This window comes from Balaenoptera physalus (assembly GCF_965194825.1).
Source record: "Balaenoptera physalus genome assembly, chromosome: 20".
In the NCBI taxonomy this organism is placed as follows: Eukaryota; Metazoa; Chordata; class Mammalia; order Artiodactyla; family Balaenopteridae; genus Balaenoptera; species Balaenoptera physalus.
In genome coordinates, this window is record NC_138901.1 from 19,632,439 (window position 1) to 19,659,264 (window position 26,826).

Here is a 26,826-nt window from a genome sequence, read left to right on the forward strand (position 1 = left end):
AAAATATTGTTAAAGTAGGGAATCATTAAAAAAAAAAAAGTTTATATTTAAAGTTATTTATTGACGTAGAGCCAATGCCTTTTGAGTGTGGAAGAGATGAATTTAGCACCCACGTTTAAAAATCTCAGGAATAAACCTGGTTGGCCCCAGTTAGGTCATGGTGCCTCTCTCTCAGAACTATCACTATGGCCAGGAGCAGGCACATCAGAAAATGATCAGAATTGTTCTCAAAACTATTTACAGTGAATAGTGAAGAAGGATATATTTTAGACTAAGGGAAAGAGTGTAGTGCAGGGGGAAAAATGGACAACAATCACGGGTTGCAATGTCTACAACATTTTATTAAAGCATAAAATTGTTGGAATTAAGCTAAATAGAAAAACATAGTAAATATTTACAAAAACATTGATAACACCACTCAACTCACACACATATAACGAATGCAGGAAGGTCTTAAAAAGTTTACAAGTTGAAAATTATGGAGATTTCCTCAAATTGGATGTAACAGCTCGCTGCTGAGTATGGCATCAATATAATATATAAGATCTTTGAGAGAATGCTGTCCCCGACTCTTCTGCAATCTAGTGCCTCCTAGAAATTTGTTCCTTGGGAGATTCAGACTCACAGGCAGCCAGAGGGGACAAGTCTAGAGTTGAGATAATCTCAACTTAGGGTCTAATTTTCTTCATCTGATTGACTATGTTGAGGTTATCTAGACACAGCCACGGTGTTTTTCTTCAGCTTATTCAAAAAGATATGAAGAATATGAACAATTTTTCACTGCTTAAAAATTCAGCACATAAAAGGCTGAGTGAGGAGTATTTGGTACTGGAACTACATAAAGTTCTATCTGATGGAAAATTATCTATGAAACTAAGATAAAACAGAGAAATTAATCATGCTGTATCTCATATTTACAGAAAGTAGGCAGAGTAGAAACTTTTATGTCAAAGTGCTCCAATTTTAGCTTAATGAGTGGTCAAACTACATTATGCTGAAGTGACCATGCAACTGTCTCTAGAGGCCAGAAGAACCTAAAATCAGATTTAAAAGGCAAAAGAAAACAGACTCAATACATATACAAAGCAGAGAAAAAAACAATCCCACGAGATGGTCACTACTTAGACAGTATTATATAAAGATAAGGGACACTTGGGCTCTACTTCACTTTGATGGTTCTGAATTAAAACTACCTTCCCCAAACTAAATTCAGAGGGGAGGAAACTGAGAGATTCACGTAACTTTAAAACCAGTCTTGGGCTCAATAAGACAATTACTTAAAATAATCACCTCACATTTTAAAACAGATCATCTTCATCTGATTCTTCGAGGTACTTTATAGGTTTTTTTGTCCGTCCAGATTTTGCCCGAGAAGCCACAGCTGAGTCTAAGTCCAGGTGGAAGTCATCGCTGTCCTCCTTGGGTTTCTAAAAGAGAAGAGCCCAGGTAGTTTGTACAGTGTCAACCTGACAGCAGAATTTCGATGCAAAAAATATATCAACAGACTACAACTCAAGGAGTTTTCCACCTTCTAATGAGTAGTAAGAAACTGGGGCTTCCCTGGTGGCACAGGATATCCGCCTGCCAATGCAGGGGACACAGGTTCGAGCCCTGGTCCAGGAAGATCCCACATGCCACGGAGCAACAAAGCCCGTGCACCGCAACTACTGAGCCTACACTCTAGAGCCCGCAAGCCATGACTACTGATCCCGTATGCCACAACTACTGAAGCCTGCGCGCCTAGAGCCCATGCTCCAAAAGAGAACTGCAATGAGAAGCCGCGTACTACAACGAAGAGTAGACCCTGCTCGCGGCAACTAGAGAAAGCCCACGCGCAGCAATGAAGACCCAACGCAGCCAAAAATAAATAAATAAATTAAAAAAAAAAAAAAGAGAAAGGAAAGAAATAGACCGAAGGCAACTCTCTCATTGACTAATTAGTGGCATATTTAACTTTTTTACAACTAAACTACATAGAGTAAAAGGCTAATGGACTATGGGATTTAAATTTATTTCCTTAAAAATGTGCCAAATTATTAGGAGCAAAGCTTGGTTATGTGCTTCAAAATACCTGCAGCAAAAGGACTGACTAGGATAAATACCTTGCTTGTGACTGCTTTAGAAATCATTTTCTCAAAATTAGAGTCGGAATCATCAGAAGTGGACGGCTTCCTTTTGCGGCGACTCTTGGTTTGGGGGGCATTAGGCTTTTTAGAGACATCAGAATCCAAGTCTGGATCCTTTTTGGTTCCTTTTGGTGCAGCCCTTTTTTTGGCCCCTGTAGTAGAGGTGGAAGACTGACCTGCAAGTGAACACAGGCATTTGTCAGGGCCACTCTTAGCTGAATTGTTCCCACAGTGAACCTTCTTTAGCAACCTGTTGACTGCTTATATTTAACATAGGAAAAGACAACCTAACAGAGATGAAATGCATTAGAGAATCAAAGTATTCTTAAGCATATGATTTTTTTGTAGGTATATGCTTCATGTTAAACATTTGCAACTGTTTCTAACTCCCATCCCTGTCATAGAAATAAGCTAACACCTGGCATTTTGAGAAACATGCTATTTTTAAACCTTTTGACTCGCAATTTTGATTATGAAGATCTAAAGATTTGTTTTCATTTGGTAAAGGCTTAATTTCAATATCTATAGTAAATTTGGGGAATAAAAAATTGAAGCTGACTTGTGGCAGCCAGTAGTTTATCCCAATATTAACCCATCTCAAAGACCAAGGCTCACTTTTTGCTGCCGTCTTCTTCACTGTCACATTCTTTTTAGGAACAGGGTTTATGGTTTTAGTTACAGCCGGGAAGTCAGCAGCAGGAGAGCTTGGAGGAGGTGGTACATTACCCTTGGCATCATCAGCGTTAAGGTCCGTTACTTCAAATGGAAAGGAAAATAGTACATATAAGCAATACATGGAAATCTGTTTACTGCTTTTGTCCCTGCTCTGAATTCCTATTTAAACACCAAGTCTGTGACTTTTCTGGAATATTTCAAACACACTTTTATAACTCTGTTCTAATTTCTGGGTTCTTCATGAGCAAACAGTATTTTTTTGTATCTCTAGCACCTAGCATAGTACCTGGCAAGCAAATGATTACTTTTAGTATATTAAATGTAGAACCTATTTATGTGCAAAACTAAACCTAATGAACAATATCAGTGTAATGCTAACAAGAACCCACATTTATTTTCAAAGACAGGACTTGGATAATGTAGGCCGGGTTAGAAGCCGGGTGGACCTGAGTGCTCCAGTAAAGCAGACATCTCACTATTTTTACTTAAATACATACCTGATGTGGCACTTTTCTGTGGCTTCAGTTCTTTGTTAGTATGTCTGGAATAATAATAATAAAAAAATCCTGACAACTGAGTCTAAATGTGTCAATATCATCAACTATTAAAAACCATCATGATAAGATCCCTATGAGAGAGGATACTTACTTTGGGGACGTTTTGGTCCCAGGTGGACTAGCATCTGATGGGACAAAATCTTCATCTTGAGCGTTTTCATCAAAATCTGAGAAATCTTCATCTGAATCCAAATCCATTGTGAATTTGGTTTTTGCTGGTAAAAAAATATACATATACAAAGAATCAAAGAGGATAATAGGAGAAATATTTAATCCACAGATTAATATAACATTTCCTGAAGATATACGCTTCAGTTTAATCTTCTAAAAGATGTTTTAGTTTCTCAAAAATGTAATTACTACTCTAAGATATAACAATTTCTGGGATTATGTGCCTTGAAATAGATCGCCCATTCGAATCTTTCAGAATATGCAGCATGTTCTTCACTCTTCCTTACTTGCTGCTCTCCGTGGCTCTTTTTCTCGGGGAGGGACATCAAAATTACTTTCGTTACTGCTCATATCTGATTCCGAATCAGACCAGGGGTTTCTCTTTTTGGCTTTCTTGACTGGTTTAAATGGCAATGTAGTTTGTTTCTTTGTCTTGGTACCTGGAAGGGAGATAGGAATTAACCATGTTTACATATTCTTTGACTCACTTTTCTCCATCTATCATCCATCCATCCTTCAAATATTTATTGAACTCTGTGCTAGTACTGGGAATAGAATGGTGAACAGAAAAGGACATAGTCCCTCTTTCTGTGGAGCTTATAGTTTGGTCATCTAATCCCATATATAATCATAATCCCACATGGCATATATGTTTACACAGGGCATGTAGTATGTATGCGTATGTATACGTATAAGAGGCTTTTCCAAGAAAGAGATGCTTGAGTTAACTAGTTGAAGGGAGGCGGATGACCAAACATTCCAGTTTAGGAAATAACATGTACAAAGCCCTGTGAGAAAACATGGTGCACTTAGGAAACTGAAAGAAATCCATTATGGCTGGAAAACAGAAGTCAGAGGGAGAGTGGCTGGTCTTTTTTAAAAAATCTTTGGCTGCACCCCGCGCCATGTGGGACCTTAGTTCCCCGACCGACCAGGGATCGAACCTGCGCCCCCTGCATTGGAAGGCGGGGTCTAACTGCTGGACCACTGGGGAAGTCCCAAGAGAGTGGCTGGTCTCGTTAAGGCTTTTGTTTTAAACAGGGAACCAATATGACCAGATATGCATTTTAAAGAGTTCTCTCAGACTGTAGTGTGGAGATGGGAAAGGCACAAGAACAGATGCAAGATCAACAGAAGGTTACTGCTGAAGTCAAGGCAAGGGAGACAACTCAGAGGGAAAAGAATGGCTAGGCCCAAACCTTGAGGAGCATTTAATGGCTGCGTTAAGGAGGTTTGAAGTCACTAAGTCTTGTTAATTCTTTTCCTCCAATGTCTCTCATACCCATCCTTTGCTATTTATTTCCCTCATCTAGGCCCAAAGATAAGGACAGACTCCTTATTGATCTGACTTAGTCCTTTCTTCATATTCTTTCTTCATACACCTACCTATTTCATATTTCCTAGTTGAATCTAAGCTTATCCACCCACCTCCAACAACCTGGTTTTCTAACTCTCCATAATCTGGTTTAACTATTTTCTACTATTTTCCACTCTGTTAAGGGGCCTTCTCATTGTCCCATGCATATTATATGTCCATTTGCCTTCTCCCAGTCTAGAATACCTAAATCTTACCCAATCTTTAAGACTCTAACCCAAGTTTTACCTCTTTCACAAAGCCTCTACAATCTACACGTACCCACACTGATCTCACCTTTCTCTAAATCCCTACAGTGGCTAGTATGGACTGCTTTACCTTTCTTTCCTGATAAACCTCTTGAGGGTAAGTGCCATGCTTCCCCACTTCTTGTGTCCTCACAAGATTTGAGATAGTGATGGGAAACGTGAATGCTCAAAATACTTATCTGATATGCTAATTGTTGCTAGGTAGGTTTAAAGTTAAATATGTGCTGTATTATAAGGCCAATATATAATTTTCCACAACACAGCACACACAAAATACTTTTATTACTTCTTTTTAATACTAAGATGTTTCCATTTGTTTTATTCATCTTTGTATTCCCCACAGAACTGAACGTTATGTATCAAAAGCAGATACTCAAGGATAGACATATACATCAATCAATGGAATAGAGTTAAGAATCCATAAATAAACCTTATTATTTATGGTCAATAGATTTTTGGCAAGGGTGAAGACAATTCAACAGGGAAGAAGGTTTTTCAGTATATGGTACTAGGTCAACTGGATATCCACATGCAAAAGAATGAAGTTTGACCCCTTCCTTATGCCATATACAACTTAATTCAAAATTACCTAAATGTAAGAGCTAAAACTAAAAACTCTTAGAAGAAAATAAGGGGTAAATCTTTTCTTTTTTTCTTTTTCGCCATGCCGTGCGGCTTGTGGGATCTTAGTTCCCCAACTAGGGATTGAACCCGGGCCCATAGCAATGAAAGCATGGAGTCCTAACCACTAGACTGCCAGGGAATACCCTAGGGGTAAATCTTAATGACCTTGGATTTGGCAAAAGATTAGATATGACACCAAAAACATGAGCAACAAAAGAAAAAAAGAAGATAAATTAGACTTCATCAAAATTAAAAACTTGTGCTTCAAAGGACACCATCAAGAAAATGAAAAGATAATACACAGGCTGGCAGAAAATATTTGAGAATCATATATCTGATAAAGGTCTGGCATCTGGAATATAAAGAACTCTTACAACTAACTCAACAATAAAAAGATAAATAACCCAATTAAAAAATGGGCAAAGGATCTGAATAGACATTTCGCCAAAGAAATATAAAAGCCCCAAAGTGGAAACAATCCAAATATCTAGCAGCTGATGAACAAATAAATATAATGTGGTATATTCATACAATGAAAAACTATTTGGCAACAAAATAGAATGGAGTATTGATACATGTTACTACGTGGATGATCCTTGAAAACATGATGCTAAGTGAAGAAGCCAGCCACAAAAGAACATATTATATGATTCCATTCATATGAAATGTCCAGAATAGGCAAATCTAGACACAGAAAGTAAATTGGTGGTTGCCTAGAGGGAGGGGGAGTTGGGAGAAAATGGGGGGTGACCACTAATTGGGTACAGTGTTTCTTTCCAGGACAAGAAACTGTTCTAAAACTGAGTATGCTAAAACCACTGAATGGTACACATTAAATGAATGAATTTGGTATGTGAATATCTCAATGAAGAAGTTAAAAAAAAGTAGATATTCAGTAAAGGCATAATCAAATGGTTAACAGAATTGTTACTTCTATTTAATTTACTGAGTGAGTGTTAAGTATATCCCAGGCATGGTGTTGAACTCTAGGGATAAAACAACATGACTAAGATATGGTGACTGTCCTCAAGAAGCTTTACATATGAATATATTACATATATGAAAACCTCATAACTGGCTAGAAAGTGAAATCTAATAAACTGAACATTTTCTTTAGATCCCAACAAACTATTTCATTACAAAATGATCTCTTCTAAAATGAATCAAATCCCAAGGGCAATGTTAGGGAAGTTCAAGTATACTTCAGACATAGCCCTTCTTCATGTACCTCAATAAGAACTTCTGAATGTCTATATGGAACGTACTAGGTAACAAACATAATTTAGTCTCAACTCTATATGATTTTCCTTAAAATGTTTTAATACCTGGTTCTCTTTTCTGTTTCTTTTCTAATCTCTGTTTTAGGCCTTCTATTTCCATCCCATCCTCTTGAGGGCTTCCTTCAGTATTTTCATTCTAAAAGATAGCAGGACAAAAATGGTTAAGTTCTGCCCATTTATTATTTGGAATAATATAAGGTCAAATATACAAATATATATCTGGTCAAAGAGTGATTTTTTTTTCTTTGTATTTTGGCTAAAAGCTCTGAATAAAGAAAGGTATGGGTATGACTTTTTCAAGATACTTAAACATTAAAAACATCAGGCTCATAAGAAAGGAAAGTTATGATTAGTTGATAAATTCTTGACTACGGGATTAGAAGTTTTATGATTAGTTCAATTTTAAGGGGAAAATATTTAAAGTGTTTTATGTATAATGCTTTCAAGAGTATTACCTTAATTTTTTTTTTAATTTTCTTTTCTGCCTCTGCTTTCATCTCTATGGTCACTTGGGGGATGACTCTTTTTCCACATGGAGAAGGCAAAACTTCTGCCCTTTGTGTTTTTTTCCCCTTTGCTTTCCCACCTTTCCCAGGAAGTCCTATTTGTTCATCTTGTTTCTCCTTTGCTTCAACAGCCTACAAAAGGTTGATATAAGAAAGCAAGTTTATAAGCTAACAAAGACATTACAGCATCGATGCCACTTTATAGGGACAGAATAAAAGGCAACGGTTAAACTGATTTCAATTTGTTACATCTTAACATAAATTTGTGATAAGCTGTTCTATCAGGTATACCACCAACATTAAGGCACACTTTGTAAACTCAATTAAGAAATAAGAAAGGATGTGATTCCAGTAATGTACATTTATCCAATCAACTGATTACAAGTTGGACATCCAAACTGAAGTACAATAATATAAATCTGCATGTTAGGCCTTTTATCTTAATTTATGAAATACTTTTTCTTATGTTAAGATAATACTGGAGAACAAACCACATTAGCAATTTTGGTAACAGAGGATCTCCTGAAACTACTGATCAGCTAGCCCTGAAGGAAACTGTTTTTGTCCTTTCAGGTTTACTTGAGGGACTGGGCTGGTTTTCTTCCGTGTTTGAATTCTCTTTATCTTCTCAGTCCCAATAGGTCAAAAATCAACTCCTGCTCTTTCCCTTCTTTGTCCAAAAACTTCTAGGTAGTATGTTTCTTGGCACCATTTACTTTATTCTAACTAGTTTCTAACAATCTGTTATTTTATGTGTTATCTTGGAATGTATCTCCATGCCTCCTATATTCTTTTATTGCCAATTGTGAAATTTCTTGACAAAGAGGTATATTGCTAGAATACATTATTTCATTAATAAAAATTCTAACACAGGCATTATAAACTACACACCTCCAGCTCTTCAATAAAAGCAGCCAAGTCTTCTTTCCACAAATCTGATGGACTCTTTCTCTTTAATGTTTCTAGCTCTTGCTCCTTCATAAGATAGTCAGAAAATTAAGTTAATTTATGTGCATAAACAGCGTTTTCCCAAAGCACACAATTTACTTTCACCATTAGAATACAACCAAGCAACATGTACTATCCATCAACAACTCACTTTTTCATTTCTTAGTTTGCACAGTTCATCTTTCTTTTCCTTGGTTAGATACCAAAGAGGCATATCAAGAAGGTAGTTGAAGGTTGGTCCAGAATCTGTTACAGAGTCACTCTTTTCAGTTTCCTTTTCATTGTCACTCTCTTCATTTTCTTCTTCATCTGGAACCTAAAGGAGAAATTAAAATGTAGCTTTAATAGGAAATGTGAAACATAGACATTAGACTATACATAGTCTTTAATAATACAGAAAATGCTAACCAAGAAATTACCTTTTGCTGGGCTTCTTTCCAAGCCTTCACAGGATCCGAATCATAACCTCTTTGAATCAGAACTTTAATTAATTCTTTCTTAGGCTTGTTTTCTGTTTAAACAAATGTGAAGAGAGATAGTAGTTTTGAGCAATTTTTTAGGAAAGGGATAAGGTTTTACCATATTAAGTGAAAAGATTAAAACTGGAGATTAAACTGTCTTCTTGCATAAATTTGTACATCCTGGTGGATAGTCAAGTCGGCTCCCTAAACCACTGACAAATGTAAATTACCACAAGGGGGCAGTCAAATCATATATGAGGTAGTGACTTAATCATAACTCAGAATAACAGAAGACAATCAAAACCTTTATTTCTGATAAATATTGACCTCAATTATATTCCCTGGTCTTTTATTTATTTATTTTAAAAATTTATTTATTTATTATTTATTTTTGGCTGTGTTGGGTCTTCACTGCTGCGCACGGGCTTTCTCTAGTTGCGGCGAGTGGGGGCTACTCTTCATTGCGGTGTGCGGGCTTCTCATTGCAGTGGCTTCTCTTGTTGCGGAGCACGGGCTCTAGGCACATGGGCTTCAGTAGTTGTGGCACGCAGGCTCAGTAGTTGTGGCTTGCGAGCTCTAGAGTGCAGGCTCAGTAGTTGTGGCGCACGGGCTTAGTTGCTCCGCGGCATGTGGGATCTTCCCGGACCAGGGCTTGAAACCATGTCCCCTGCATTGGCAGGAGGATTCGTAACCACTGCGCCACCAGGGAAGTCTCCTCCCTGGTCTTTTAATTTCAACACCCGAGTGGGCAAGTTTTTAGTGCCACCCATTCAGACATTGATTTCTCTTGATTATAGTCCCCTATAATGCATTTGTTCCCTTTTTTCTATAGCACCCCTCTCCCAATGTTTACTGCAGTCAATTTATTAGACTTTGAGGGACACTGAGAGTTACTAGCTATAATAGAGTGAGGTTTTGAGTACCACCTTTCCTTTCATCAATTAACTTGATATAGGTCACACTTTTAGGCCCTTTATATTTCCTCCTCAAGAAGACTGGATAGTCTCTAGTATTTCCTAAATTCCATTCAACTAAATACAATCTTTACTTTTTATTTTTCTTTGAGTTATAGCCAATATTACTTATTTTAGCTTTGTCTTAAGCAATAATATCTGTGAAATTAGGGGATTGATATGCCATTGTTATTATATTTTAAAATATCCATGAAAATGAACATGTAACTAAGTAAGTTAAACATTTTCATGTACCATTAGAAAATGATCCTGTGATCACTGGTAACTTGTGTTGTCATGTTTTGGGACTTGCTACTACAAACCATAGTTACCTGGCTTTTCTAGTTTACTCTGGCCAGAGCTGGGCCATTTCTTTTAACCTTCCAGCTTTAGTCAAAACGGTTTTCTTGGGGGCTTCCCTGGTGGCGCAGTGATTGAGAGTCTGCCTGCCAATGCAGGGGACATGGGTTCGAGCCCTGGTCTGGGAAGATCCCACATGCTGCGGAGCAACTGGGCCCGTGAGGCACAGCTACTGAGCCTGTGCGTCTGGAGCCTGTGCTCCGCAACAAGAGAGGCCGCGATAGTGAGTGGCCCGCGCACCGCGATGAAGAGTGGCCCCCGCTTGCCGTAACTAGACAAAGGCCTCGCACAGAAACGAAGACCCAACGCAGCCAAAAATAAATAAATTAATAAAAAAATAAAAAATAAACAAAAGAAAAAAAAAAACTGTTTTCTTCCTGGTTACTTAAACTCTGATTTAGTTGCTTCTAGAATGTCTTAAAAAAATTCCCTTAGACATGACTTTCAGTCTTGAGTATACCATTTACTTATAAGTCATTTAAAATCCTCCTTCCTTTTTTTGTTTTTCTATCAGACTTATCTCTGCTCTTTATCAATCAGTTTACACAGGGACCTCTTCTAGCTCTCTGTTCTCTTCCTGTCTAAATGTTAACTAAATCTTGATTTCTCACGATGCTCAATCTAGGAAAAGCTATCTCTTTTAAACTATAAATGCTTATTTAGGTATTTGAAAGAAGTACTTGTACGTGTAACCAGTGGAAATAAACGGATTTTGCCCGCCCTCCCCATCATCCCTCTCACCAAAAATGTTTAAAGGAAGTGAGGCACGATAGTGATTTTAGTACAGGAAGTTATTGTTCCAAAAACATACCAATGATTATTTTGCCATCTATTTTCTCTAAGATAAAGCGAGCCTGATTATTCAGTTTAGCAGATTCAGCGCCAAGCATTCCTAGAAGCCATTCTTTTCTTAATCCATAATATTTAAGCCTGAGTTCAAAGAAGTCTCTTAGAATATCCAACACTGTGTCGTATTTCTTTAAACAGCCTACGTGGTCAAAAAGCACCTAGAAAAGAAAAACAAGATTAGAGTCAACAACAGATAAATCGGCTAAACATTAATGGTTTTAGAGAAATGACTTTATTCTTTGAAACTGTAAAAGTAGCCTAAGATATCCTTTTAAAATTGATAATAGTCTTTAATATAAATGGAAACATACATATTTCTCATGAAACAAGACACACCATAGAGTTGCATGTGAGACTAGTTTGGAGTTTGAAGACTTTGTGTAGTCCAACTCTCTCTGCCTCTGCCAGTTTTTCTTCAGTCATCTTCACAACAAACTTCACAGTGGTGTCTGTGTGGTATTCCCTATAATCTGTTATCAGAGGGGGTGTCTTCTCAGTGCCATTCAACATGGGTTCTAGAACCTGTTCTTTATATGTCTGAAGAAAGAAAGAATCCTTTTGTAAGTTTCTCAGACATAGGCTCCTGAATATTCAACAAACATCAGTATAAAAAATGTTTCCCCGATCACAAAAATCAAAAAAGAAAACCATAATTACTTACCTGGGTCCATGTTCTGATGGGAAGCTCTGAGATTTCAATGGTTGTAGAATTAAGAATAGCCACTTCACCACTAATCACATATTGATTTGGAGCCAGCTCGTCAATAGTACCCTTGAAGTTCTTGTAACTTGGAAGCTAAATTGGTATTTTAAAACAGAATATTTTCTAAATGTGATACTAAAACAAATCCCAACAGCATTAAACAATAAATCTAACTAACATTAAGCATGAAATAAATTTTCTACTTGTGTCCTCTTTAACCATATCATCTGCTGAATTGAAACCAGAGGAAAACTAATAAGGTTCCTAGTACCACAGAATAGTTACCATTGGCAAAGGTTCTTCTCCATCCATCAAACGTCTGATGTTATCCACAACTTCACGAACATCAAAGTTGGGGATTTTGCAGGACCAGCCAGTACCAATCCCTTCAGCGCCATTTATCAGCACCATGGGTATAATAGGAATGTACCATTCAGGCTCAACACGTTGGTTGTCATCATATAAAAACTTTAACGTGTGATCATCTTTTGGTGGAAATAACAACCGAGCCAAAGGGCTAAAGAAAACAAAGAATGTTATTTTAGAAAAATATTGGCTATTGACACAACTTTCACGGAAAGAACATATGTTATCTCAGATATATACATGAAAACTACTTTGGCTTTACTTGCTGACTAATATTCATTTACCAATATTATTTATTGAGTACTTTCTACATGCCAGGCACTGCAGATATACAGTCTCAGTCTTCAAGGAGCTCAGTACAGGGAGCTATTCTAGTACAGCATTTTGTCAGGCGGTACGGTAAATGCTAAATAGAAAAATAAAGTAGCTAAGATTGACTGAGGGGATGCTAAGAAACTGAGAGAAAGAGTACTGCAAGCAGAGGGACCAGTAAGTCAGAGGCCCTGAAGGCATGTTTGACTATAGGCAAAGGGGCCAGGTGTGTTTGAAGCAGAGATAGTAGGAGATGGAATCAAAAGACATGGGGAGTGGGAGCACATATCTTATAGGGTCTGGTTTGCTAAAACAGGGCTTTAGTTTTTCTCTGAATGAAGAAGTTGGAAGGTTCTGAACCAGAGTAACCTATTTTAAAAAAATCAATTGGCTGCCAAAAGAAAGAAGAATGGTAGACTATAATAGTCTGTATGAATATAACGAATGGGGTGGCTTAATATTTTTCCAATGTGGAGCCCACAGGGATGCAAGTGTGGAGAAAAGGAGTCAAAGGTAACTCCAAATTTTGAGCCTGAGAATTAGAAGGATGGCTTTCCATTTACTGAGACAGGGACTAAGGATATGGTTTTGAACTTACGTTTGAGATACTTATTAGACATCCAAGTAGTAAATGTTGAGAGGGGACATGAAATTTAGAGGGTAGGGCTGGAGCTATGAGACTGGATGTACGAGGTACCATCCATGGATGGGAAGGCAGTATAGTTAGTGGAAAGAGGTCTGATAAAGGAGCCTTAGGGCAGGCCAGTATTTGGAGGTTGGGAAGATGAGAAGGACCCAGTGAAGACTAATAGGGAGGAGAACCAACAGTCTGGTGTCTTGGAGGACAAAAGACTTTCAAGGATGGAGTGATTACTGTCCCCTATGCTGTTAAAAAGCTGAATAAGATGACAGGTGAAAATTGACCACTCATAATGTACTTTCCATAGACTTGTAAAGGAAGTAAAATTTCAACTTGTGGTATTTAAGAAGAATCAAGTTCTTCTTTACTCCGGCTCAAACTCTACAGGGTTTCCCAACCTCGGCACTACTGCCATCTTTGTTCTTTGCCATGGGGGTGCTGCCCTGTGCATTACAGAATGTTTAGCAATATCCCTGGCCTCTGCTCACTAGATGCCAGTGGCATGGTTCCCTAGTCATGACAATCAAAAATGTCTCCAGACATTGCCACATGTCCCCTGAAGGGTAAAATCTACCCTGGTTGAGAACCACAGCTCTATATGGAGAAAGAGAAGAAAATAAAAGAAATGGGAGCAAAAACATTTATAGTTTGGCAAGGAAACAATACTTCTAAGGGATACAAAGGCTAAGCTATCAAACTGAAATAGAATTTTGACTTTCTACTCATTGCAAAGAGTAGCACAGTTCAACTTTAAAGAGCTAGTTTTAAACAATTAATAATCCAAGCATCTGCATCAAAAATCTATTTTCCGATTAACTGGATTTTTCTATTTTTGGTCAACTAAATCTCACAATACTTCAAAATTGGAAATGGCAATTCACAAAAAATCGGAAGCACACCCACCTGAGCATTGTGAAGATGTATCGAGGACTAGCAGAATCCTTGCCACCATGCAGCCTGGTACCAAACTGACCAATGGGCTGCAAGAGGTTCAGATTATTGCTACCCACAAAGTTCTGAGCCAAATTGATAATGGTCATCATTAGTGACATCTGTGGGTGGGGGGAAAAAGATTCATTAATCTAATCTGTAGTCTCTCAATAATAACATGTTTGTTATTATGAGTGTGTTTCACTATAATCCTGTAAGGTTTTATGAAGTGTAGATATTTATTGGCTTTTCCCAGATAAATACATGGCAGAAGTAGTACCTTAAACCTAAGAATTCTGGCTCCAAGTTCAGGGATCTTGCCTTCCAGTAATTTCTATCAAGTCCTACTCAACCTTGAAGGTATACCTCCTCTATTCACCCTCAGCAGAACGAAATATTTCCTCCTTTGTGTTAAACACTTTGCTCATTTCTATTCTAGCATGTATCACTCTATTCCATAGGTGTGTGTGTCTGTGTGTGTGTGTGTGTGTGTGTGTGTGTGTGTGAGATATAGTCCTCTGGTTAAACTGTGATTATACCTTAAAGGTAGAGAACACGTATGATTTATCTTTGTATACTTGGTACATGGTAAGCATTCAACAAATGTTTATTATGTGAACACTTATTGAGTACCTGCTATATTTTGATTGAAGCAACAAGCAAGACAATCATTACCTTTAAAGTTCTAGAAACTTATAGACAATCTAATTCTTTAAAACTGTTTTACATAATAAATGCAAAAAAAAGCAATTTCAATTACAAAATAAAAAATGAATAGGTATATGTTTGTATTGATATAAAGTCAAACAATTTAGACATATATGAAAAATTGGAAAGGTGCCCTTTCCAATTCCCAGTGATAACCAAAGTTGGCAATTTGGAGTATACCCTTCCTTTAAGTATTATTCTGCCTCTTTTTTCTTTTCCCTCACCTGACAATAGAACATGGACATTCTTCAATGTTAGTACATATAGATTTACTTAAGTTATATCACTGATTCCATGCATAGATGTGTCACAATTTATAATAATTTTCCAATTGATGGACACTTTCCATGTCTAAATTTGGGCTTAACAAAGTTATAGCAAACATCACTAAATCTCTTTGAACATAGATCCTTGCATATCTTTTGATCTATTATAGTATCCTTTCAGGAACATTATTTTTATAAACAGATTTGTTAGGTCAAAAAATAAGCAATTTTATAGTTTGATATATTTCACCACATTGTTCTCTACTATGGATGTATAGCTTATACTTTCATCAGCTGTTTGGAGAATGACTTTGCAGGTATTTCTGCTATAATGCTTTCTGGAAACATTACAGATTATGTGTTTACCTCACCATGATGATAAGAGGACATCTCAGCTACTGACCCAGCTAACTGGGCAACCTTCACCTCTCGCTTGTCATTCCGTTTGAAACATGTAAACAAAACCTTTCTCTGACCTGGTTTCAAACCTTTAAAATGAAAGAAGTGCAAATATTAATATCCTCAAATTAACCATTTCTGGGCATTGATTTCCATCTTATGATAAAAATAGAACTCACCATCCACCATAGATGGGATAGACCTCTCATTATCAGAATTTGAGAACAGGATAAGTTCCTTGTTTATGAAGTCATTGTATGTCAGATATGTGGTAGTTTGCCCATATAAGTAATCCTGAGGAACCAAAGAGAGTATTACATGATCTAGTTTAAAATAAAAAATATCACTGGTCTTAACAATGCTTAATACAAAAATAAAACAAAGACACATGTTAGCATTATCACTTCTATGATAATTGTTAAGTCCCTCAAAAGCAAAGAATTATGAAGTATTTTATATGTTTTAAAGACAAAACGAATTTAATTGCTGCACAATCAGGAAAAAAGTGCATTGACTCTGTAGTTTCTTTCAGGTCCAATACATTTATGCAGCAGTCTAAATAAGAATAAGGATATTTATAAATAGTTATCTGTTAACTTTTTTACTGAGGTACTTATTATTCAGTAACTTTAATTTGCTATAATGTCAATTCTAAAGGTAATAAATAGTACATTTTGTGGGATATATTTAACATTTTTTTACCTCAGGAAGGCCAAGTAACTTTCGTTGCCTTCTATCTTCCATGAAATGAGTTAACCATTCCTTTCGATCATCTATCTGTTTTTTGCTAAAGGCCTACAAATTAGAAGATGAAAAAGATGTCACTGGCACTAATAGGTTCCAAAATATTTCTTCTATAAAAAATTAACAAATAAACAACAAAACTCAGTTTCTAAAATATCTGGCTCCTTTCTTTGGGATATGCTTACTAAAAACAATCTATTTTATAAAACATTTTATTATATGAAAATTTAAATGTTTCAATTGACTAGTGGAAGCATTGATTTCTAAAACTAGAAGGTATGTATGAAATACACTCAAACTCACCAGGCTGATTGCAGCATCATCTTCAGGACCTGAATATTTGAATTGGATACGATGTCTTTTCATATCTGCAAAGTACTCTTTAGCTTCTTTTGATGTGCTGGTGCCCAAACCTACAAAACCAAGAACACCAAGTTACTCCATATGATATTGTACAATGGTATATAACAAAATGAGAAGTTCTATGTGAGTTTCATTACAAACCTTTGTAATACTTGACTTTCCATTTTTTATGATTTGGCATAGAACTCTTCCATTCTTCAAACTCAGGAAGGCTATAGAATGCCATTTCTTGCTTGTTTTTAGACACCTGAGGTAAAAAACACATTGCTGTGGCTTTCCACACTTCTGGGTCCCCTGCATACCATCATACATCACTGGGGTTATATGTGTATCCAGGGTTGAGGAGTAGGGCCTTAAAATATCCATTATGGGATCTTAGAAATTAGTATACCTTTACAATGGGAGTGATAAATTCTTCCAGAAAACGATGTCGCAGAAGAGAGGGCCAGTTATGATGGATAAAATTAATCAGCAAGCCTTTGATATGGGAACCGTCTTGGTCCTAGAAATATTTGGAAAGCCAAAACGCAAAAGAATTGTTTAGAAACTAAAAAGAATTATGATTAACTTACTGGTAATTTCTCAAAATTTTTTCTATGGGGATTAAAAAAAGGCTATTCAAATTCAGACTCACTTAACCTATATATGTAATATACATAAAATACAAACATAATATATCTTATTAGATGTGGATTAAAAATAATGAACAAAGCTCCAAGTTAAGTAATTTCCTTTCATGGCAGAAAAGCAATGCAACAATAAGATGTGTTTAATTTAGGTTAACAATCTAAAATATTTGCTATCGGGCTTCCCTGGTGGTACAGTGGTTAAGAATCCGCCTGTCAGTGCAAGGGACACGGGTTCGAGCCCTGGTCCCGGAAGATCCCACATGCCGCGGAGAAACTAAGCCCATGCACCACAACTACTGAGCCCGTGTGCCACAACTACTGAAGCCCACGTGCCTAGAGCCCGTGCTCCACAACAAGAGAAGCCACCGCAATGAGAAGCCTGCGCACTGCAACGAAGAGTAGCCCCTGCTTGCTGCAACTAGAGAAAGGCAGCGCGCAGCAACGAAGACCCAACAGAGCCAAAAATAAATAAATAAGTAAAATTTAGAAATTTAAAATATTTGATAACAAATCTGACCTGATCTGTCATAATCATTAACTTCCCATAACGCAGAGTCTTCAATGAATCTTCATCTTCATAGTTTTTCTTGTACTGAAGACCCACAATCTTGATTATATTGTTAATTTCAGCATTTTCCATTATCTGAAATGGATGTATAGCCAAAAAAGTACTATTTTGTTTATAAACTTTAAAAGAACAAAGAATTACAACAGTATATGTTGCTTGGGTTTTCTTGAACTCCAGTATTTTGAGTATATTAGCCTATACTTCAGTAAGTCAGAAAGATCTGTTAAGATATGCTACAGTGTACCCAATTTCCTAAAATAACAAAAAAAATCCAAGATATATTTCAAAATGCCCAATAAAGGAATGAAATACAAGCATGAAGTCCTGCATTATAAAACTAGATTTAGATTCTGAAGATAGTTTTTATGTATTCTACCTGTTTATGAGAAGCTTCTCGAACATTAAGCAGTTTTCCTCTAAGAGGGAAAACCCCGTACTTGTCTCTCCCAACCACACCAAGGCCTGAAACAGCCAAAGTTTTAGCTGAGTCTCCCTCTGTCAGGATAAGTGTACACTCAGTAGAGTTTCGGCCTCCTAAAATAAACAAATTAATATTAGCATTTAGTTCAACCTCAAATATACTAACTCAGACATGTGATAAAACACAAATAATTTATAATTCATAACAAGTTGGCTGAGGAGTCAAATGGAGCTAAGTAATTAGATACACAGTTTAGCTAAAGTTTGTAAGTTAATAAAGTCTTAGTTTCTTAGACTAATTTCTCATGACAATTGTACTGTTGCTAAACATTCATTTAATCATATTACATTTAATATATTTGTTGGTGATGAGGTTTAAGACATGCTACCCCAAAATATGGCACCTTGGCATACTGAATATCTTAAGCTGAGGGAGTTTTGAGAAAATGGTAGAAGCAGAAAGATCTCTCTGACCTCCCTGTTAAACTTTGCCCCTGAAGCATGTCGTAAGACCCTCATGAGGAGATGCCCTCTTTATACCCAGAGGAAAGGAATATTCTAATCCAAGATTGAGGGTCACCAAGAAGAATCTGGATGAAAAGGCCTTGCTAAGTTTCCCCAAGTTTACTATACTTAGCTCATAATCATTGTGCTATCATATCTTTCTACAACTTTCCATTCTTCATCAAAGCTAGCATAAAACCACTTAGGTTTAACCATTTCTTTGGGTCTGCATTTCCTTACAATGTTCTGGTGTCACAAAAAACCATATTAAATAAATTCACATGCTTTTTTCCTGTTAATCTGTCTTTGTCAGTTTAATTTTCAGAGATAGCCAGGGACCTAAGAAGGTTGAGAAGACTTTTTTCTCCTCTACATTAGGTAATAGATTACTGTAGAAACATTCTTGTTTTATACCCCAAAATAATCATCTCAACACTATTTTTAACAGCTAAAAATTGAAATGACCCAAGTGTTCAATAACAGGGAACTGGTTGATTTTTAACAAAGTACAAATATTCCATTGAATATTAAGTGTCCAGGGAAAAATATCCACAGTATGCTGTTAATGAATAAAACAAATAACAACTACAAGATTTAAAGTCTGGAAACATTATTCAATGTGTACCTGCATCATTGGCATCATCAAGTTTGGGAATTCCTTTGATTCTGTTATGTTTTACAGCTGAACACTTCTTGTTTAACTGGATTTGGGCCTTAAATTTCACCCAATTTAGTATGCTTTCTACAATACCACAGCCAGTTGCCTGAAAATGAGAGGATTCATGTTAGGGAAGAAGAGTTCTGTCAGAAATCTAGAGTACAAATGAGCTCACACAAAAATAAAAAGAATTCAAAGATGAAAAGAGGTAGAAAAGTAATGTCTGGATAGAGGGTGGCACATCTTCCTGTCTCGGGTTACCACTACTGAGGGAGCTGGTTCCTTTGGGTTCATTCATTCAATAAATATTTACTGACTACATACTTATATTGTGCCAGGCACTGAGCTGCATGTGGAGATCTATTGGTTAAAACAAATTAGACATGGTCCTTGTCCTCAAGGAGTTTAGTTTACAACAAGGAAGACAGAAATAAAATGAGAAATTACAAGTGTGACGGGTGTTACAGATAAGTGAAAAGCATGTTACATATAGTAATGTATGTCCAGTGTTATATGGGAACAAACTTAGGGAAAGAAGTAGAAAGTAAAGGCTTTCCTGAGGAAATGACATTTAAGACCTAAAGTAGTTGGGGACTTCCCTTTGGTCCAGTGGGTAAGACTCTGCGCTCCCAATGCAGGGGCCTTGGGTTCGATCCCTGGTCAGGGAACTAGATCCCGCATACATGCTGCATCTAGAGTCTGCATGCCGCACCTAAGAAGTCTGCATGCTGCAACTAAAGATTCCACATGCTGCAACTAAAGATCCCGCATACCGCAATGAAGATCCCACGTGCCACAACTAAGACCCAGCATAGCCAAAATAAATAAATAAATATTAAAAAAAAAAAAAAAAAAGACTTAAAATAGCCAAGTGTAAAGCATTTCAGGCAGAGTAATCCTCTGCCTGAAATGTGAAAAAGCTCTAAGGAGGGGAAGAGTACTCTGCTTTTGAGTAATTTAAAGCCAGTAGAAGTGAAGCTTAGATAACGTAGGAAAAGTGGTACTGAGATGAGGTTGGAAATGGCAGGGTCTTGCAGGCCAAATTAAGGAATTTGGATTTAGATTTATGCAAGCCAGTGGTTAGTTGGGGCCTTTGACTAAAACAGGAAATAGTTTTGTTTTCTGGGGGTGGGGGAGTTCCTTGTATGGCGATCAGTTAGTACGGAGAGAACTAATTCAGTTTTGGATGTGTCCACTGAGAGCAACTTTAGGCATTCAATGCTTGGTAAGTAGTTAGATGGGTTAAATTCAGAAGTGATCTAAACTGGTGACATGTAATGGGTAAATATAGATGATATATAGATGGTAATTAAGGGCTTGGTAAGACCTGGTAAGAGGTAAGAGTTGTTTTTTTATTTCCTTTTCAGAGTGAGAAGACATGTGGGAGGAAGCTTTATTTCTGCAGGGCTGAGAAGGGCAATGGAAAATAAAGGAAGGTGCTTCTATTTTTTATTTCCCCCTAAGTACTCACAGCTTTGATGAATTTTTCACTCAATTGGCATGTTGATCCAAAGCTCTTGACTTGTAAAGTCATGTTCTCTTTTGTCTGGGAGTCGAAGGTTGGGTTTTCAATTAAGGCATTCACAAAAATCCACATGTGATTTTTTACCTGCAGTAAAAGTTGATAATAAATCACTAAAAACTTAGTCATGTTTTATTTATAGCCTTTCTCTTCTTTCTTGACTTTCGAAAAAGAACACTGTGTTAAAGTATCATACCTGATGTGCTTTTACTGCAACACCACCCTTGTTCTTTTTCTTCACAACATCAACAAGTTTAGTCACAATCTGATCAGCTACATAATCAACATGTCTGCCACCCTAATGAGGAAAAATACCAAACTGTAAATTCATTGCCCTCAAAATTATAATAATAAAACATTAAAAGAAATCTAATTTAGCTTCCTTTATGCCAAGGTAGCCAAATATTCAAGTTCATTTTATATATTTAAATCAATAATACTTATATGTAAAGGTAAATCATGATTAATAATTCAAAAATAAAATTACCTTGGAAGTGGCAATGCTGTTGACAAAGCTGATTTGCTGAAAGCCCTTTTCACTCATCGTTAAACACACTTCCCACCTGGGGTTTACTTGTTCGTGGATAATTTTCAGTGGATTGCCAGTTTCATCTACCTTATCCTTCAGATACATATCTACATAGCTACGGAATCCTTTTATCTAAACAGGAATTCAAAATAATAATATTAAAAATTTATTTAAAGTAAATTAAAAAGTAGATTGTAAAGATTTTTCAAAACTAATGAAATGGTGTTCACTGATGGGCATAAGAGGATGGTCATTAAAAGACACAAAAGGATCTATTTAGGAGATTCTTTGAGAAAGACTTTAGTGAACTTAAAATGAGCTAACTGATTTTAAAAAACGTAGCATAATGTTTTCTTTACAGGAACATATTTGAGAAGTGGTTAAGAAAAATATATGGGATGGAAAAATAAAAATCAGCATTGCCTTTGACAATGATCACAATAGTCCCTCATTGCCCACACCCAGGAAAGTACTTACTGGAAGCTTATTTCCATTGAGAAAGACCTTGACATCTTTAGTGGATCCAGCAATATCATATGCTCTTCTAACCATCAGTGCAACAATATCTTTGTCTAGGCTTTGCATTTTAAACTTAGACAAATCAGGGTGGAAGGTAATACATGTATAATCTTCTCCACTAAAGGGCTTGAGTTCCATCTCACCAGCTCTCCCCATGTTATCCATCCATGTCTATGGAAATAGAGGAGAGAGAAAAAATTCAAGTAATCTCACAAACTGGAACTAAATAACACAAATTTACAAGTCCTAAAAAAAAACCCCAAACAAACAAACACCAAAAAACCCCCCAACCCCCCCAATATATGTTTATGAATAATTTCCCATGATGTAATAGCTTATAAATTATGTTAAACCATTAATACCACTATAAATTGCTATAGTACAATTTATAATCAAGGCACAAGATACCTATTTACTTGCCTGTTTGAACATTCTCTTGTATTCTCTACTGGCTGTTTCCACAGTAAATTTGGTACTGAATATATTACACAATTTGGCTCCATAGCCATTTCGACCACCTGGGCAAATAAATGTAAAATACTATTTAATTGTTCTTATCTCATTAACAGCTTTATTTCTTAATCACTGGCAATGTTATTCAATTACAGAGATTTATTTCCATGCTTTTAACCTTTATGCCACAGACAGTCATTTAAAAGATGTATTTTTTTTCAGCAACAAATATGTTTTTTATTTTCCTCAATACTCTACCCGTTACTTTCTTTTCTTCATCATCATAGTTACTAGAAGTTAGAAGTTGTCCAAAGATGAGAGCTGGGACATACATCTTCTCAACTTTGTGTTCAACAACAGGAATACCTTTTCCATTATTCCATATACTAATTAAATTATTCTCCCTAAGAAAAGAAGAGTGAAAAATTTTTTTATAAAACAGATGTTAAACTAGTGCTTAATATTTTTTAATATTTAAATATTATCATCTCTAAAATACATGAGTTCACAAGTCTCAATTTCTTTATGACTCTTTTTCATATATACCTTTTGAACTTCAGCATGCTTAGTTCCTAACACTCCTGAAATAGGAGCCAAGAGAAAAAAAAAAAATCAATCCTTTTCCAACACCTGGGCAGACACTGATAATATTGAAAAAATAGGAAATTTTAAAATGTTAGGATAAACAAAGGGAAATGATTTATGCCCAATGGAAAGAAAAGGACAAAATTTGGAAACAATATTATTATATCACTTTTAAGGGGATCATCTGTACTGTCCCAGCACCCTTAGCTTTCCCACCCAACAAAGTACATTGCAAAACAAATATGAAAGGGCATTATTAATTGTAAACTTCCCTGCTCACCAATAAAATGCTAAAAACTTATTTGGACTTACTTATCTCCTAGTTATTTTGATTCTCAGAAGATAATATATTTTAGTTATAACCGGAAACACACTATGGTTCTTATTACAAATAGTACTGAGTATTATCTACAAAAAAGACTAATTCAATCTAGCTTAACATTTTTTAAAAGACTATGATATCAAGTCCTTAGGAGCATTTGAGTACATCATTAACACATTTCCCAAAAAGAGCCTAAAGTATAGTTTATGGTAAAACTCATCAGGCTAATAACAAGGGGAAGCAACACCCTGACTACCCACAAAGGGCGACATTTATGGGCAGAAATGTTCGATCAAATTATTCTCTATCACCACCTGCTGGTTTACCATTTGAATAGCATCATGAGAAAAAGTTACAGCTATAGACTCCAGAATACTTAGAGCAGTTAGTGGAGATGCTTACTAAAATATTTAGGGATGAAGTGTCATAATGTCTGTAATTTATTTTGAAATGATTCAGAAAAAATATAGATGGAGCAAATATGGCAAAGTGTTGATAACTGTTGGATCTAGATTGTAGGTATCATAGATTGTTCATTTTAGCCTTCTACCCTTCTGCACTTTTGCAAACGCCCATTTAAAAAAAAGCCAACTTTACTATAAATCAAAGTAAATGCAACTAACAGTAACAACGAGCTATAAAAAACAAAAGACTAAGCAAGAGACTTACGGGTCAATTGTGACTCTAATACAAGACATTTTTGGGTCCCTTTGTTTGTTGTCTGCAGCATTGACTGAAAGAAGATAAAATACACATTGGTCAAAAATTAAAGTATTTTAAAAAACATCCTTTAACTCTAAGACATAAAAAGAAAAAAATCTCAAGCAGCACAGGAATAACATTAATGAGGTATTCATTTAGCAATTTTTATAAAAAGGAAAAAATCTCAAGCAGCACAGGAATAACATTAATGAGGTATTCATTTAGCAATTTTTATTTATAGGCCTGTTTCTAGGAAAGAAGTCAACTTCCTAGATTCCAGCAGACTGCCTCACCTTTGCCAACTGTTGTTTGAAAGGATAGGATTTCTGGCTACAGAGGGTTTGCTAGGAATGATACTTCTTAGGAAGGATCTGACCAGTGGATCTTTGTATTAAAGAATATACTCACCTGCATATAGCTGATTGACTTTGTTATACAGCAGAAACTAACACAACATTGTAAAGCAATTATATTCCAATAAAGATGTTTAAAAAAAAAAAAAAAAGAATACACTCACCTAGAATCTCATCAAAGATTTTGTACAAACCAGGAACAAAAGTGACTTCCCTACAGTTAATGCCAGTATCTTCATCGTAAACCCACATTTGCTGGAAATAAGGCAAAGAAATATGGTTACTTTGACCATATACTTATTCTATTTTATCATCATGATGACTGTAAAGTCTTCTGGATTAGTAGGACAATATACATGATAGATTAGGCCAGTTCCAGTGACACTCCAAGTACATGAAGTACAGAAAATTAACCTGGAAAAGTACACATTTTAACTACTTAGTAACTGCATTTAATTAGCTTGGTTTTACCTGGGTCACTGATTCCACAGAGCCAATGTAGGTGTCTGGGCGGAGCAGAATATGTTCCAGTTGTGTCTTCTTTTGATAGATTCTTTCAATAGACAGTCTTTTCTTAGCATCTTCATTTTTCTTTGTTTTGTTGACTTGCATATTGTCATTTACAGGCTGGCAATTTTTTAAGAATTGAAGAGAAGGTATTTTGAGTCACAGGTTTATCAGAAACCATAAACAAAACACCTATCATAGTGATCTGCTTACACACACTATAACAAATCACAACCTTTTAGTAGGTATCAGTGGAGTTGACATCGTTTTGTACAAACACGGCAGTTTAAGTTAACTGCAGCCAGGTTCCCAGGTGTCCGTTTAAATTGACATATTATTTTGCCAAGTGTATCTGACATGGAAATATTTTTACGTGTTAGACGCCATCAATAGCATACACCCCCTTCTTTCACCTACTCCACACATATTTACTGAGTGCCTACTAGGTCCCAGGCAATAATAGATTCTAATTCAGCAGCAGCAGCAGCAGCAGTTTGGGAGGCTATGGATCCCATCCTTTGGGCACGTTAACGTTTTGAACACAGGAGGGACGTATTTTGAGCACCTCGGGGCTGCCGGCTGCACAGTGGGAACCCTGTGCCTTGCTCTGCACCTTCCAAGGTCAGGGGCGTTCAATCCCATTTTCAGCCCCAGGTAGAAGAGGAGAGCATCTGTCTGTGCCGCTTAAAGCCCCACGCGGACCATGATCCCACCGATCTACTCCAGGACTAAGTGAATTCCTAGACACAGTGAAACACAACGGCACACCTTAGAAGCCAGGTTAGCCGATAATACTTCACTATTAGCACGAGAAAGGGGTTTCAGCCTCTTCGCGATCACGCCGAGCCCAGGGGACCCGGATCGACGCGGAACACCGGCGCCCAGTCAGCCTCTGCCGCACCACAGCCCAGGCGCCTCCCCCTCTCACAGGCAGCCGAAGGGATGCCGCGCCGCGTTGAGGCCCCGCGACGCGACCCTTCCGCGAGCAGTACCTGTAGTGGCGACACCTCCATGGTGACGGTCGTGAAGGTGCTCGAGAACCCTGCAAGCGACTAAGCTGGCGCGACCTTTGAGACAATCACGGAGCAAGCCGCTTCTCCACAGACGTTCGTCGGTTAGGAAAGCGCTTCCACTCCGGTTTGAACGTTCCGCTAGCCCGCCCAAATCAGATAAGCCAATCTCTGAGGCGCTCTCACTGGCACCGATCCGAAAAACCAATCAGAGCTGGTCTTTTATATTCACCAATGAATGACTGAGCTGGCCGGGGGCCCGTTCGAATGAACCAATTAGGCAAGGGAAGCGGGACTAGAGGGCATTCAAAAGGCACCACTCGGAATCGTAGCGGAGAGACGGACAGGGAATCTAGCCAATGACGGGGGCTGGCTTGTTCTCCGTGTGTAACTCTGAGGAGAGGCGCTGTGGGAGGGGGTTTTCTGAGGTACGAGCTGGGGTAAAAAGAGAAAAGGAGAGGGTATGTATACCTCAGGAGCTGCTAACGTCTTTCAGACCACTGAAATATAAAACCCATCCTCCATCCTGAGGTTTTGGGTTTTTTTTTTTAGCGAGAAGAACGGGAGTCCTAGCTCCGTTTCCTGAGGAAACTGAGCGCCGGCTTTCTGGACAGACACCCCGTGATTTGGTTCAGTTCAGCGAACAGGCCCTGGCGTCTGCTTCAAACTCCGTCCCCCTACCCCCCAAATTTATTTATTTATTTATTTAATAAATTTATTTATTTGGCTGCGTTGGGTCTGAATTGCTACGCATGGGCTTTCTCTAGTTTGCGGCGAGCGGTGGCTACTCTAATTGTGGAGCACAGGCTTTAGGCACATGGGCTTCAGTAGTTGTGGCACACGGGCTCAGTAGTTGTGGCTTGCGGTCTCTAGAGCGCAGGCTCAGTAGTTGTAGCACATGGGCTTAGTTGCTCCGCAGTATGTGGGATCTTCCCGGACCAGGGCTCGAACCCGTGTCCCCTGCATTGGCAGGCAGATTCT

The 26,826-nt window shown here is 37.2% G+C and overlaps 1 protein-coding gene across 1 annotated transcript; it reads right to left on the reverse strand.

Moving 5' to 3' along the window:
* Positions 1 to 320: 320 nt before the first annotated feature.
* Positions 321 to 25,985, reverse strand: TOP2A (DNA topoisomerase II alpha). The gene is made up of 35 exons (XM_082442488.1): positions 25,828 to 25,985; positions 24,800 to 24,955; positions 24,493 to 24,583; positions 23,943 to 24,006; positions 22,625 to 22,770; positions 22,334 to 22,431; positions 21,872 to 22,084; positions 21,353 to 21,526; positions 21,062 to 21,163; positions 20,815 to 20,952; positions 19,311 to 19,449; positions 18,138 to 18,295; positions 17,711 to 17,836; positions 16,956 to 17,066; positions 16,706 to 16,811; positions 16,505 to 16,614; positions 16,160 to 16,252; positions 15,637 to 15,751; positions 15,425 to 15,546; positions 14,058 to 14,206; positions 12,122 to 12,353; positions 11,795 to 11,929; positions 11,470 to 11,670; positions 11,096 to 11,291; positions 8,930 to 9,021; positions 8,662 to 8,826; positions 8,454 to 8,537; positions 7,512 to 7,694; positions 7,102 to 7,192; positions 3,817 to 3,969; positions 3,450 to 3,573; positions 3,299 to 3,342; positions 2,742 to 2,882; positions 2,103 to 2,302; positions 321 to 1,427 (listed from the first exon to the last, which is right to left on the reverse strand). Exons 1-35 carry the CDS (start codon positions 25,846 to 25,848, stop codon positions 1,299 to 1,301), a joined length of 4,602 nt encoding a protein of 1,533 aa, XP_082298614.1. The 5' UTR covers positions 25,849 to 25,985; the 3' UTR covers positions 321 to 1,298.
* Positions 25,986 to 26,826: the final 841 nt, after the last annotated feature.